The following is a 13,560-nucleotide window of genomic DNA, read 5'->3' as shown; positions in this document are numbered from 1 at the left end:
TGGGTTTATATAAAGGCTTTTGGTTTTATTTATTATTAACAAACACAAACTGCAAGTAGTAAAGGTCACTTGCTACCTGGGGCAGGCCCCGGGGTCTCTGGCTTCTCTTGTTTCCGACCTTCGGGGTGAAGGTTTGTGTGCACTCGGTCTCAGTGCTGTCTCGGTGGGTTAGCTAGGGAAAGGAGCGCACACTGGCGTCACGGCTGATTGCTCCGTTTGGCATACATCAAGTGAGTGCAATTAGGTCTTAGTGTATTTCTAATTTCAACTGCTCGACACCCTGTCATTCTACAAATGTCACCTCCTAGCTGGGGACAGTGGGTGTGGCCCTCTGCAAGGGCTCTTGAATGAAAGCAGACACGGGGATATAGAGAAGTCAGTCATGTACAATGTGTTATTAATATTAGTGACCCAGATCCACGGCCTCGAAGCATTCCGATTAGGGAAGATCACGTCCTCAAGCACCGTTCATTTTCCACCTCAACTCCCCCACACACTGGCCTGTTATTTATTTTCCCTCAGCCCAGGACTTGCATGCTTTCCTTTCCCAGAAATGCCTGGGTTTTTTGTCAACACCATGACGAGAGAATAAGTTATTTTCTCGGTGATGTAGAGAAGAGACAGATAGGCCAATGATCCAGCAGAATTCCCTGGCAGTGACCTATATCCACCAGGGGAAGTCTTTTGTTAGTCAGTCCATGGTTACCTAGGGCCCAGGAAAAGTGTCCCTAAAGCAAGAGCAAATACCATCAAGTAACCACTGAGAGAAAAATCAGCTTTAAAAAGGTTGGTAGCTGTGTCTCTGATGCTAATCAACCTATGGGGAGCTCTGACATGAAGTTTCCCCGAGTGTGAGTCCTTCCAAAGGCTGTTCTGGGAGCATGGGTGCTGGCTGCTCTCTCCAACATGCCCACCGTTCACCTGTGTGTCCCTCGGGCAGAGTCCTTGGGGAGGGGACGATCAGAGGTGTCTTCTAAGCGTTTTCCTTACAGGATGGACAAAGGAACGCAGGTCCAAGCGGTGGAGCGCCCATCATATGGGGGTGGGAATGGTTCTCTCTAAAGAGGGCGCAAAGAACCACATCACGCCTCCTAGCCTGGTGGATTCCTCTCCCTGAAGGGTCCTGGTCAGGGTCCACAATTGAGAGAGACAAGAAGCTTTGCTGACAGTTTCAGCTCCTTGCCAGCAAAAGGTGGCGGCAAAGGTGACTGGCATCAAGCTTCTCTATACAGAACTGAACTCAGTACCATACAGTTGAAGGGCTGGCTTGTGAATGTCACTGCTGGAAACTCTCTACATGCAGCAGACTGCCGTCCCCTGGAAGGGTGACCCACGGTGGAGAGCACCTTGCCTCTCCTCATGGGCTCTTCCTTTAGTGATACCAGCATTCTGAGAGATCCTGGCTGGCTTTTCAGCGATTTCCAGAAATGCCTCAACGATCACATAATCTGGCTTTCAGATGTACTTAAGCTTATGGAAGGGACCCAAGAGAGAGGGACACAGGTATGTAAAGGTGAGACCCACAGACCTGGGCTGCTCTTGGGTGAGGCTTTTTGAGAATATAGAATACTTGAGTAACTTTTCACAGCTATGAGCTAGGACACCGGCACAAGGGCACTGGGAAAGGCGCACCACCTTATCACATGCTGAATCCGGTACAGCTGTGCCTGCAGGTTCGGACCAACTGTTACACGAGGTGTGGGGGGACCGACACTTTGTAATGGGCTCCACCTGGGAAAACCTGGCGTACACATTCTGTACAACACAGCAACGGACAGACACATACAGGAGCACCCATTCTATGAAAATTAATGTAGTGTGAAGATAGGAAGACTTCATCCCAAAACGCATGTGCATAGCACATCACTACCTGCCCTCCCTGGACCGGGGAAATCGGCATCCAAAGGCAGTGGACAACATCAGCAGCTTGGTACATTCAGAAGGTTGGAGCCTGCAACCCATAAGGCACATCCATGTCCGGGCTGAAATGTATTGGTGTCTCCGTGGGTCTCCTCCTCAGGAGATGGTGGCCACGTCAAGCAGACCTCCAAGGTCAAACTCTCTAAGGCCCCACGTGGAAGCGAATGCGTGCAATAAATAGGTGTGGCTGCAGAGCTTGACCTGTGGAAACGTTCACTTGCAGAGGACCCCATTCTGAAGCGACCTGGTTTTGTCAGAGACGCAGGAAGAGGTAGCCACATGGGGCAGGTCTTCCTTGACCTTTGGAGAGTGGCTGCTGCTGTTGTTACTGGAGCTTGATTTACTTCTGCTCGGGTCGAGAGCAGGCTGCATCGGGGAGGCCTGGGTCCCCTTGCCCTTGACCAGACAGCCGCACACCAACCGGAAGAAAGCTCGCCGCATCTCTTTGCTGGCCAGCGTGTAGATGACAGGGTTCATGGCCGAGTTGAGGACAGCCAGCATGATGAACCACTGACTCTTGAAGAGGATGGAGCACTCCTTCGCCCTACAGGCCACGTCGATGAGGAAGAGGATGAAAAGGGGGGACCAACAGGCGATGAACACGCTCACCACGATCACTACGGTCCGCAGAAGGGCCATGGATCTCTCGGAGTTGTGGTTGGCCACCCTGCGGCTGCTGGACTTGACCAGGAAGTAGATGCGCGCGTACAAGATGACGATGGTCACCAGAATGGCTGTGAAGATGCTGATGAGGAAGGCAATGTATTTCTTGGAGTAGAGGGGCAAGATGGTAGAGCAGTCGGGAAAGTTCTCCAGGCAGTTCCAGCCCAGGATGGGCAGGGCACCCAGCGAGAAGGCAATTAGCCAGCACATCCCAATCAGAAGGAACACGCGGTGTTTCTTGTTGGCGTCGTACGGCCTCATCTTGATCATGGTCAGGTGCCGCTCAATGGCAATGGCCAATAAGCTGCATGTGGATGCGCCCAGGGCTACGAACATACTGCCCTCCCTGAGGAACCACACTGTTGGAGACAGGCTGAACGTCTTCCTACCGGACATCAGAATGTTGACCTTGTAGGCTATGCCGGCCAGCAGGTCGCAGAGAGCCAAGTTGCCGATGAAAAAGTACATGCGGTTGTGAAATTTATTGTTTTTCCAGATGGCAATCAAAACCATCAGGTTCTCCAAGACGATGAAGCTACAGGTGACCAAGAAGAGGATGGTGGTGATGAGGGTGCTACCCTCAGGGGGGTCCCGCAGCCTGCCTGCCAGCTTCCCCACGTAATCGTAATGTTCCCGGAGAGTATCATTCCCCAAGACTGGCGGGTGGCCCTGCGCATGCGTGGATGCCATGACTTCCTATAGACGGATGGTTACCTCAACAGTCCACGAGAGGGCGCGCCAGGAACGTTCATTTCAGGGGACAATTGGGACAGCGGTGGTGGGTTCCTGAAGGCGTGCAGCAGGCCTGACTGCAGCAAGAGTGTTGGAAACAGGCTCTGTAAGAAGATAAAAGCAGAAGGAACTTTGGATCAAGTGATCACCATTCAGCAACTCTAAGTGTGGAAAATGCTAACGCATTTGGAGGGTTGGTGTGTAGGGAGTGCTTGGAACGTAGGCCAAGTCTCTAAAAGACCAGGGGAAGGGGCCTGGAGCTGCCAGAGAAACCTCAGAGTGTGACTCTGTGAATCTTGTAACCACGGAGCAGACTTGGCTCCAGGCACCAGGAAAATACCGCGTTACTTCTCACCCACCACGTGGGAGCTGGTAAACCACTATTCCCAGCTGTGGAGGGAATCAGATTTTTCTCAGGATGAGGAAAAAAAGCGAGGGAGGGAGGGTTAGAAGGAAGGCGGGAGAGGAAGGAAGGAGGGAGAAGAGGGTGAAAAAGGAGGAGTGGAGATAATCCAAGACACAGTAAGGAAAACGGTGTTTGAAGGACTTCCGGGTCCTCCTCGATGAGGTTTGAAGCAGCACCATGAGAAGCACCCCATACTTCCTGGGGCTGATTCCTTTGGGGTCTGGATGGGCCTTTGGCCCACCTGGCAGAGAGCCCTAGAGCCTGACCTCAGAGGGAGGGCAGGAAGAGCAGCCTGAGCGAGAACCCTGCGGCCACTGCCCTGAGCAGAGCCCAGGGAGGAAGGAATGCTACCCGTCCTGGAAGCAGCGGCCACTGAGGTTAAAGGAAGAAAGGAAGGGGAGAGGGTGGCGACATGAACTCCGAGTGTGGCTTGAAAGGCAGAAGTCTGGGCCAGGCAGTATGAATTGGCATGTTTACAACGCCTGGGCATAGAAGGAAGGTGATACTTGGGGGTTGCTTTGAAGGCCTTGAATGCAAACGCCAGACCCTGAACAAATAAGTGTGTGTGTACACGTGTGTTTGTGTGTATGTGCACACGCATGTTTGTGTGTATGTGCACACGCATGTTTGTGTGTATGTATGTCTGTGTGTATGTACACATGCATGTGTGTGCGTGTAAGAGAGAATAAGCATGTGCGCCTATGACACAAATGCATGCACGTGTGTTCCCATGTGTGTGACTGTACCTGAAGCCCATTGAACCCATGAAGCCACATTGGCAGGCCATTGAGTTCCAGGGATCCTCCTGTCTACCTGCCCACCACACTAGGATTACTGATGCATAGCACCAAAGCTGCCTAGATGCTGGGAGATCCTGAACTCAAGTTTTCACTCATGCTTGCAGGACAAGCACTTCACCAACTGAGCCGTCTCCCCCAGGCCCACCCAGAGGGCTGTGAAGTGTTCACCTGGCTTACGTCTCCTCTCCACCCTTTGATTCATTCGTGATTCCAATGCTCTGAGGAGAGGCTGTGAAGGTAGCACTTGATGCACATGGCCTACCATTCAGTTTTTATTGTAGTGGACACGCCTAGTTGTGCATCTTTGTGGGTGTGGCATGGTGACAGGTGCGTACTGTTGGTAACGATCACGGTCTAGCCATTAGCATTCTCAACTCCTTAAACATTTGCAAGTTTGAGGTCCGTATCTTTGTATGAACCCAAGCCAACTCCCCGTGCTGCAGAAGTCTAGGACTGAGTTCTCTGTCCAACTGGGCCTAACCTCTTTCTGTTCCTTCCAACTCCCTCTCTACGATCACTTATTTTAAATTAAAGTTACTGGATTTTTAAATTTCTAATGAGGTCCAAGTGAGGTGAGTTGAAAATAGCCCGCTCTGAGTACCCGCTGAGGATTTATTCAGTGTTTAAGCTCCCGGCCTAAATTTGGTTCCTAGACACATGGTCTAAGACAGTGGTCTAAGACACCACTTCCAACAGGGCCTTTATTCCCTGAAGGATACCAGGGGTTCCTCTATAGATGGTACTATAGGGCTGAGAAGGGCAAGTGACTCCTGGGGAACTCTGCACCCCTGAAGCCCTCTGGCAACAGTGGGTCTTGTATAAGCCTTTTCTCTCTCTATCACTGGGGAGGCCTTAGCATTGGTGACATTGGGAAGAAGAGGCCTGTGGCTTCTCAGTAGAGGAACCTCCTAGTTTCCTGGCCTTTGGAGGTAATCTGCTGTTCCAGAATTCCCAGGAACTGTCTGAGTTGATGTCTACATTCTACCTGGAACTGCCCTTGGCCTAGTCCAACTATTTGAGCTGCCTGGGACCATGGAGGGCTTCAGCCAAGGTCAGCCTCAGGGCCGCTGGCCGGTGGAAACTTTGCTATACCGTCTTTTAACTTCAGAGAGCGGCTCTGAGGATGAGACGCGGGTGATACAGAGAGGGCTCACATGCTCAGGACCCCTCTCACACCCAACCAAGCTCTTCACTGGGCTTCTAAAAGTTCTCTCTGAGGCAGGCAGGACAATTCTACAAGTCTCTTTCTACTCTGACCCCCCCTCCCCCACTCTTCCTCCTCCTCCTATCATCATCACCACCACCACCACCACCACCACCATCATCGTCATCACCTTCATCATCATCATCATCATCATCATCATCATCACCATCAGGTATCATGCAATCTAGCCTTACATGGGAGTTGCTATGATGATCTTGAAGTTCTGACCCCCCTGCCTCTGCCTCCTAAGGGCTGAGACCACAAGCTCAAACCACCACGGTGTTTCATGCAGTGTGGGGGCACTGAAGTCAAAACCTCTTGGTTGCTAAGCCTCTCGGTTGCTAAGCAAACACTCTACTAACTGAGCTGTTCGCACTCCCAGCCCATGCCTCCTGATCTTAATTTAAGTCTCATCTGTCTGTCAAACCCCACATCACATTCTGCTCATCCTGTGGCACCGTCTAGGGTCAGGCCAGCCCCATGACCTTCCTTCAAGGCTGTCATCACTTTAAGGAAAATATTGCAAAAGTTCTCATTAGGAGACTAGGAAACTGTAAGCAGCCTCAGCTTTCTGAGATGAACCAGCACATCCAACCAAAGCAACGTAGGAAAGGAGGCTTATCTGACTCCCTGTTCAAGGGCGCAGTCTACCACGGCGGGGAAGGCATAGCAGTTGGAGCTGGAGGTGGCTGGTCACGCTGCATCCACAGTCGGGAAGCAGAGAGAGATGAAGGCGAGTCAGCTGGTGTTCTCCGTGTTTTATTCAGTCCAGGACCCCACCCCATGGGACGGTCCTGCCCACACACTTCAATTAACCTGATCTAGAAAGTAGACCATGCCGGCCTTTGTTTCCATGCTGACCCTACATGTCCTTAAGTTAACAGTCAAGACTAGACACCCAAAGCAGGAAAAGCCAGCGTGATGATCAGCGTCCATCTTCACGTCCCTGGGTGCTGTCCCCTGACACAGCAGCTAGCCAGGAGCCCTCCCCGCTTACAGGGCAGGTCTGCCAGTTCCTACGGATGCTGGAAAACCCACGCCACGCTATGCTCTGTCCCTGCTGTGTTGATGTCCAGGTTTGTTTCCAAATAGCACTGGGCTACCTGCTCTGCCATTCGGGTCTCTGTCCTGAGAACAGATAGACAATGTCTGAAGACCCAGCTCACAACACTGGTGAAAGTTAAGGTTTCCCTCCAGGTTTCTTGTTCTGGGGAAGACGAGTGAACTTAGATTAGCCTTTGTGTGTGCACATGTGCGCACATGTGCCTGTGTGACCGCTATGAGTCAGTTTCAGGTGTTGCTCCTCAGATGATGTCTACCTTGGGTTTGTGGTTTGTTTTTGTTTTGAGGCAGAGTCTCTCTCTGACCTGGAATTTGCTCAGTTGACTTGACTGACTGGCTAGCAGGCCCCAGGGATCCTCCTGTCTCTGCCTCCCTAGCGCTGGGATGACAAACATGCCCCACCACACCCTGCTTTTGCACACGAGTTCTAAGAATTGAACTCGGGTCCTCCTGCTTAAGAGGCGAGCACTTTCCCGGCCGAGCCATCTCCCCAGCCCCTGTCCTGTGCATGTACTAACTCAGATGTTTTCCAATGTCTCACTTTCCCAACCTCCCACAGCACTTGACACACCCCATCCCTCCCTGGAAAGTTTGGACTTTTGCCTCCAGAGCCAGGAGGGAAGAAAGTCCCTTTAAAAATCGGGCAGATCCGATCTCAACCTGTGGGTTGTGACCCTTTGGCAAAGTCCTGTCTCGGAAAACATACATATCATGATCTCAAACAGTAGCAGAATGACAGTTATGAAGTAGCAAGGGAAATAACTTTTCTTGGGGGGGGGGAGGTTGCCACAACATGAGGAACTGTGTTAAATTAGATGGTCGCAGCATTAGGGAGGTTGAGGACCACTGCTCCAATGGGGACAGAAGGTGAAGGAAGGCAGGGCTCTCTGCAGGAGCGGATCTTTTAGAAGAGTGAGCGTAGTAGAAAGAAAAACAGGTGGGGAGCGAAGCAGACACCAGCAATTAACTAACCACAATGATATTGATAGCAGACACGCCAGGACTCGCGCAGGCCTCGGACCTACCAACTAGCCTCCTCGACTGCCAAAGCTATGCTCCCCCTTAATTAAAACTCATCTCTCAAGCAGCAGTGATTTTATAGAGCATCTTTTGTTCGACACCACTCTGGTTCTCTGCATTTGCCTCTTGAAGCTATCGGGCTCTTTGGGACCTAAAACACGTGGTTTTCTCTGGTTTATCAAGATTTATAAAGCTGGTTATGTCCTGAGAGCGAAGTCCTGGGCTAAACACCAGGTCGATTTTGGATACATCTAGAGATCCCTGCATGGTCAGAAGCAGGTGTCTGTGAGCTCTGCTAAGGGCGAGGTGTGGGTGTTTCAGTTCTGTCACCAAATGAATGCACCAGGAAGCCAGTTTGACTCACCACACAGACAACCAAACACTCTTGGAGCCAGCACTCGGGTAAGCAACAGGCCACCAGGGGTCTCTGCTGTGGTCAGTGCTGTCACCCGAGCTGAACGCTGTCTGGGGTTCTCACGCCAAGTGGATTTATCCTGTTTCTTCCAGTATGTAAATGAACCACGGGACACCTTGAATCTTGCACATAACCACACTTGTGGGTATAGACGAACCCTGGCTACTCTTCATCCATTTCTGCACAGCACCCTCTTTGGGTCTGATTTGCAGATAAAAACGTCTCTCCCAGCCAAGGGTTGTTTCTCACACCATTCTCTCGGTGAACTCGGACCTGCATCATTGCAGGCTACCCTTGCTTTCTAAGGGGCACCTTGGTGTAAGGGGTGGGCTGTAGCCATGACCCAGAAGCGCTGGTCTATAAAATAGGCATTTGTGGGGGTGGGGTGTGTGTGTGTGTGTGTGTGTGTGTGTGTACACTTGGGGGTAGGGGTGGGGGTGGGGGTCAAGGTATCCCCACTGAAGGCAAGGGAGATGCATTCTGCAGTTTTGCCTTTGACGTTGGGGAAGGGGTGAAGTCCAGCAATGACATTGTAAGTTGGACGGCCGACCCATTTCCTTTGGAACAGAAGGAGCTCTTGGGTGGGAGAGATGGCTCAGCGAGTAAAGCTCCTTCTGTACAGGCTGAGAGCCGGTCTGAATTCCCAGGTGGCATGTGAGGCCAGGCATATCAGAGCACTTCCGTAATCCCAGCACTCCCACATAGCAAGGGAGGCAGGGGCAGAGAGGTGCCCAGATTTGGTGGCCGATGGGCCAGCTAGCCTGGTGTACAACGCAGTGAATGACAAAGGAGACCCAGTCTCAAACAAAATGGGAGGCAAGCGCTGACACCTGAGGTTGTTCTCTAACCCCTATACACATGCTGGCACACGTACACACACACACACACACACACACACACAGAATTTTTTTCTTTTTAAAGAAGTCTGATGTTGAGATTGCGGTCACACAGAGACTAGTTTGTGTGTCCTCCAAACTCTAGACTAGAGGGCTCCCTCAACAGCACTGGTCTCCTCAGTACTGGTTCCTAGGGAGCCCCTTGCCTGTGTTCCTTTGCACTCCCAAGGTTTGATTAGCCAGCACTCCACATACCCAGCACACTCCTCCTCCCGTCTCCTGGCCCCCTCTGATCTGATGGGGACTGAACTGGAGTCCTCAGTCACTCTGCACTTAATGGGAGCCACTGTCTACATCTGAGCTGTCCTTGCCCCTGTCACCTGAGCCAACTTCTTCTCACTGTGGCCTCATGACGCTGGGATCGCACAGCTTTCCTTGAAGCACGCTGACACCAAACATATTTTCTCTTTGCCAAGAAGGAAGGAGATGCCTTGACCAAATGGCTCAGTGGTGGGTGACCCTACACGAGACCTCACCAATATTAGGCATGCCTGCCCTCCCCCCCCCCCCGATCCAAAAGCGGCTTCCCTTGGGGGAAGCGAGCCTGGGAGAGGGGTCCGATAGATTCCAGATGTGCCTTCTACCCCAGCAACTCACTTTCTCCATATGTCGGTTTAAAAAGTAAACAAACTATAAAAAGAAGGGAAAGGAGGGGAAATAGCTCTGCTGTCTAGTGTGCTCCCCTTCCCCCTCTCTCCCCTCTCCTCTTTTTGATTCTTCTTACCCTCCTCCTCTCCCCTTTCTCAAAAATCTCAGAGAAAAAGACATCTCCCTTGGTCAGAGGAAGGACTGGTTCTTTTTTTGCAGAGACGTCAATGACCTCATCCTCCAAACCAAATTAAAGCAACCAGTATCTGACAGTGAGCAACGTTTCTTGGAAAGCTGGAGGTTTTGGGTCTTTTTTTTTTTTTCCCTCCTCATTTAAAAGAACCAAGAAATGACATAACCAGAGGGCCAGTTCATGGCTCCCACTCCTGGAGAGTTCCTTTGCTCTCGAGTCCTCTCACTCTGGTTTTCTGCCTTGACTTCATTCTGCCTCCAGACAGTTCAGGACAGAGTGAAGGCTTCACTCACACAGCCTCCCACACTGGACATGCTGAGCTAAGGTCAGACGAAGCACCCTGTGAGACAAAGGTTACCGATGAAAGCTGAGGAAGGCCCCCGTCTCTCCCACTTTTCTTCCTTCAAGCACGGATACAAGTGCCTCTGCCTGGTGGGGCTTCTCCACGTCTCCCTGTCTGCCGTCCGTGTCCTTCCCGTTAGCAAACAAGAGGACACACAGATCCTAAGGCGGTCCAAGAAACCCCAGATATGGAGGTCATGTCCCAAGAACACTGGGTGCCCTGTGAACGTCTTGAACATCCAACTTGTCTGTGGAAAGGCATTGGGTCATGGATGCAAGATCTAAACGTGCCTTACAGTGGTTTTCTCCTTTGCCCACTTTTGTGGTCAGGCTTTTCAAATTCTCCCTACAGTGCTTGCTCCTGGCAAGGACAGGGGACCAACTTACTGCCACACTTTCCAGAACATGAAGGTAGATGTGTGGAAATCTCTTGTGTCAGGAAGGTAGCAATGTCCCGGTCACTTCATGTCACACGTAGTCCCCACAAGAGCATGAGACTTCTGAATGGACACAGTGGGAAACTGAGGTTCCTAATGGCAGAGCCTAGCTGGAGATGAGGCATCTGTCCCAGCCCATCCCTTCAGGGATAAGGTTTTTATGAGTTGGTCACTTGTCCTAGGTCCCTTCACTAGAAGGTGCTAAGAGCCTCTTGGTGTCGTTACAGCCTAATTGCTTGTAGCTACAGGCATTCCAAGACCAGTCCGGGAGTTTGGGTGGAATGTTTAGATGACTCTTAGAGACAGGGGAATAGAAGGATATTAAAATCCAAGGATTGCAGTCAGCCTGCCCAAGAGCTTGTGGGAAGGAAACCTTTTAGGATCCTATAACATGGATCCAAAATTGGTAATCATGGAATCCTGAGGGCAGACAAGATTTTAAGAGTCAAGGAACTGGTTGGGGATTTAGTTCATGGTAGAAGGCCCTGGGTTCAGTCCTCAGCTCCGGGAGGGGAGGAGGGAAGGGTGTGGGGGGGGCGGGGGGGACCACAACACCACATCCCAGCTAACACAAACAGCTTGCTCACAGGTGACCTTCAAACTTTGATGGTAAAGGAGGGGTTCAGATAACACAAGGGAACCCCTACGTTTTTTCAACAACAATGACACACTCAAGTGTTTACTATTCTTGTAACAAAAAGTATAACAAAAAGTATACCCATAAACTGTAGGCATTGAGGAAGAAATCTGTGTAACAACATATCATGCTTTCCAGAAAAAGGACCAGTCCCCAATTCATGGGAAGCAGGTCATCAGACTAGTATATAAAGCTTCACAGGAAATGGGAGGTCCTACATCCATATATGGTAGAGAACCAGGAGGGTCTCAGTAGGGTGTGTGTGTGTGTGTGTGTGTGTGTGTGTAAAGAACAAACGGCATCGGGGAGACATCCTAAGTGGTTAGGATGTCATTCTCTCCAAATGTTGGCGGAGGCTTCCAAAGGGCAGGCTCTCCAGGTGGACCCTCGGATGTATGTAGACAGCCTGACACTGACCGGATGTGAGCATCTGCCCATCTGCAGATGGGAAGAGCCGATGTGGGGGTTCTATGGCAACACAATACTCGCCCCAGCACTGAGCTCTGTAGCTCTTAAGAGGTTAACAGATCTAGATTCCTCCACAGCTACCTAAACAGAGCCCTCATGCACGCACGCTCATATGCTCACATGCTCACATGCTCACACGCTCACACGCTCACACGCTCACACGCTCACATGCTCACACACACACACCCCACCACCACCACCACCACCACCACCTCAACCAAACATCCCTGACCACAGCCACAACTTGCCAGGCATTTGACCTGCAGTATGTGACCCTTTGGTCCACTTTTGGGGAATTATGTTCTCTTGACTCTGTCTGCCTGGTTTTCATCTATGACGGATGGAACTTGGAATAGATAAATGTTTGTAGGAGGTGATATGCAATACCAGAGACTTGTGACAGCAGATTTTAGAATGAGTGACTCTGGAGGCTTGGAGAGGAGACCCCCTCCCCTCCTTCCCCTGGACTCAGAATGTTACACATACCTTAACAGTGGCGTTCAAAGCAAAGTATTTCCTTTTAAACAGCTGACATGAAAAACCCTCTTACATTAAGTCTTAGGAATATGGCATCGGGATTGTTCAAGTCCAGAGAGACAGGGACACAGAGACCGTGTACAGGCACATGGTTAATGGCCACCCTCCCTTTTCTTCTATCTCATTCAAGAATGTATGACATACCAATTTTCCCTGGGAGCCTCATTATCGCTTTGCAGGTACCTTGTCGTCTAGTTCCAGGCCTGACACTCCCCGAATTGCCTGCTTTGAGAAGTGCTAAGGAAACTGGAGTTTTGTAGCTCATACAACTGAAAAGAATGCTTTTGCTTTCCCCCAGAGGGAAAAACCACAGCCATTCCCAATGCTCGGGTTTTCTTCGCGTGAGGGTGTCTAACTTCTTAATTAGCCAAGTAAAGCAAGGATCTTTCCCTTGGAGAGCCTGCTCACTCCCGCTCAGGGTTTACAAACACATTTTAAAAGCCCCGGATGCTATCTAAAAGAACCCTATACCTCTTCACCAGCTCCAACCGATGACTAGGTCCTGCTCTCCCGGTTATGAATGGCCGGAGAACGGGAGCGGGTGGCCAAAGCGAGACACTCGCGAGCTCAAATCACTGTGGTGCCTGGATTTGGTTAAAGTTTTATCCAAAAAGTAGTTCGGGTGGACCCCGAGCCGCTCACTCAACCCGCGACTCTGGATTGTGTAGCCCCGATCCGATTTCGCCGCTCACCTCGTTCTGCAAGGCTCATCTGGGCTGGTTGCATGCTGCGGTGTCTCAGCTAAGACTCCAGTTTAGGGGCTCCTCCGGAGGTCGCTCGTGGCCTCAGGTTTCTCTCTGGCTAAGCTTGTCCAGCCGCCTCGCTCAGCACCCGGACCTTGTCGCCTGCCCCTGAACTTGCTCGCCCAGATTCTGCCCCAGAGGATCCGAAGGCAAACTTTTGCCACAGCCCTCCGGGGCGGGGCCCAGAGTCACCCGCCTCCTGCCGCCCCTAACCCAAGCTTCAGAGCTTCTGCGGGCTGGTCCCCATTTACATCCCGTGGTTCCCAGCCACGTCCTGCCTCCGGCCAGGTCCCCGCCCAGTCTTTCTGCCAGTCCGCTGCACCCGCGCTGTCCAGACCCGCGGACCCTGGCTGGACTCTTCAACCCTCTGGATTCCCTCTGCCTCTATTCCTCCACCAATCACCGCCCTCTCCCTCCCGCCCCAAAACCTGCTCCAGGACCCAGCAGTCGCAGATACCGAACCCGGTACAGAGCTGGACCTAGGTGGCCAGAAGGAT

At 51.5% G+C, this 13,560-nt stretch overlaps 1 protein-coding gene across 1 annotated transcript; it reads right to left on the bottom strand.

Annotated features, from left to right (window-relative positions):
* S1pr3 (sphingosine-1-phosphate receptor 3) lies at positions 1 to 13,254 on the bottom strand. Its single transcript, XM_032885078.1, has 2 exons — positions 13,013 to 13,254; positions 1 to 3,419 (listed from the first exon to the last, which is right to left on the bottom strand). Exon 2 carries the CDS (start codon positions 3,271 to 3,273, stop codon positions 2,134 to 2,136), a length of 1,140 nt encoding a protein of 379 aa, XP_032740969.1. The 5' UTR covers positions 3,274 to 3,419; positions 13,013 to 13,254; the 3' UTR covers positions 1 to 2,133.
* Positions 13,255 to 13,560: the final 306 nt, after the last annotated feature.

This window comes from Rattus rattus, chromosome 14 (genome assembly GCF_011064425.1).
Source record: "Rattus rattus isolate New Zealand chromosome 14, Rrattus_CSIRO_v1, whole genome shotgun sequence".
In the NCBI taxonomy this organism is placed as follows: Eukaryota; Metazoa; Chordata; class Mammalia; order Rodentia; family Muridae; genus Rattus; species Rattus rattus.
This window is presented reverse-complemented; position numbering and strand designations above follow the sequence as displayed.

Coding starts and splice junctions, on each gene's coding strand:
- S1pr3 (XM_032885078.1), bottom strand. CDS start 3,273: ATGGCATCCACGCATGCGCAGGGCCACCCGCCAGTCTTGGGGAATGAT.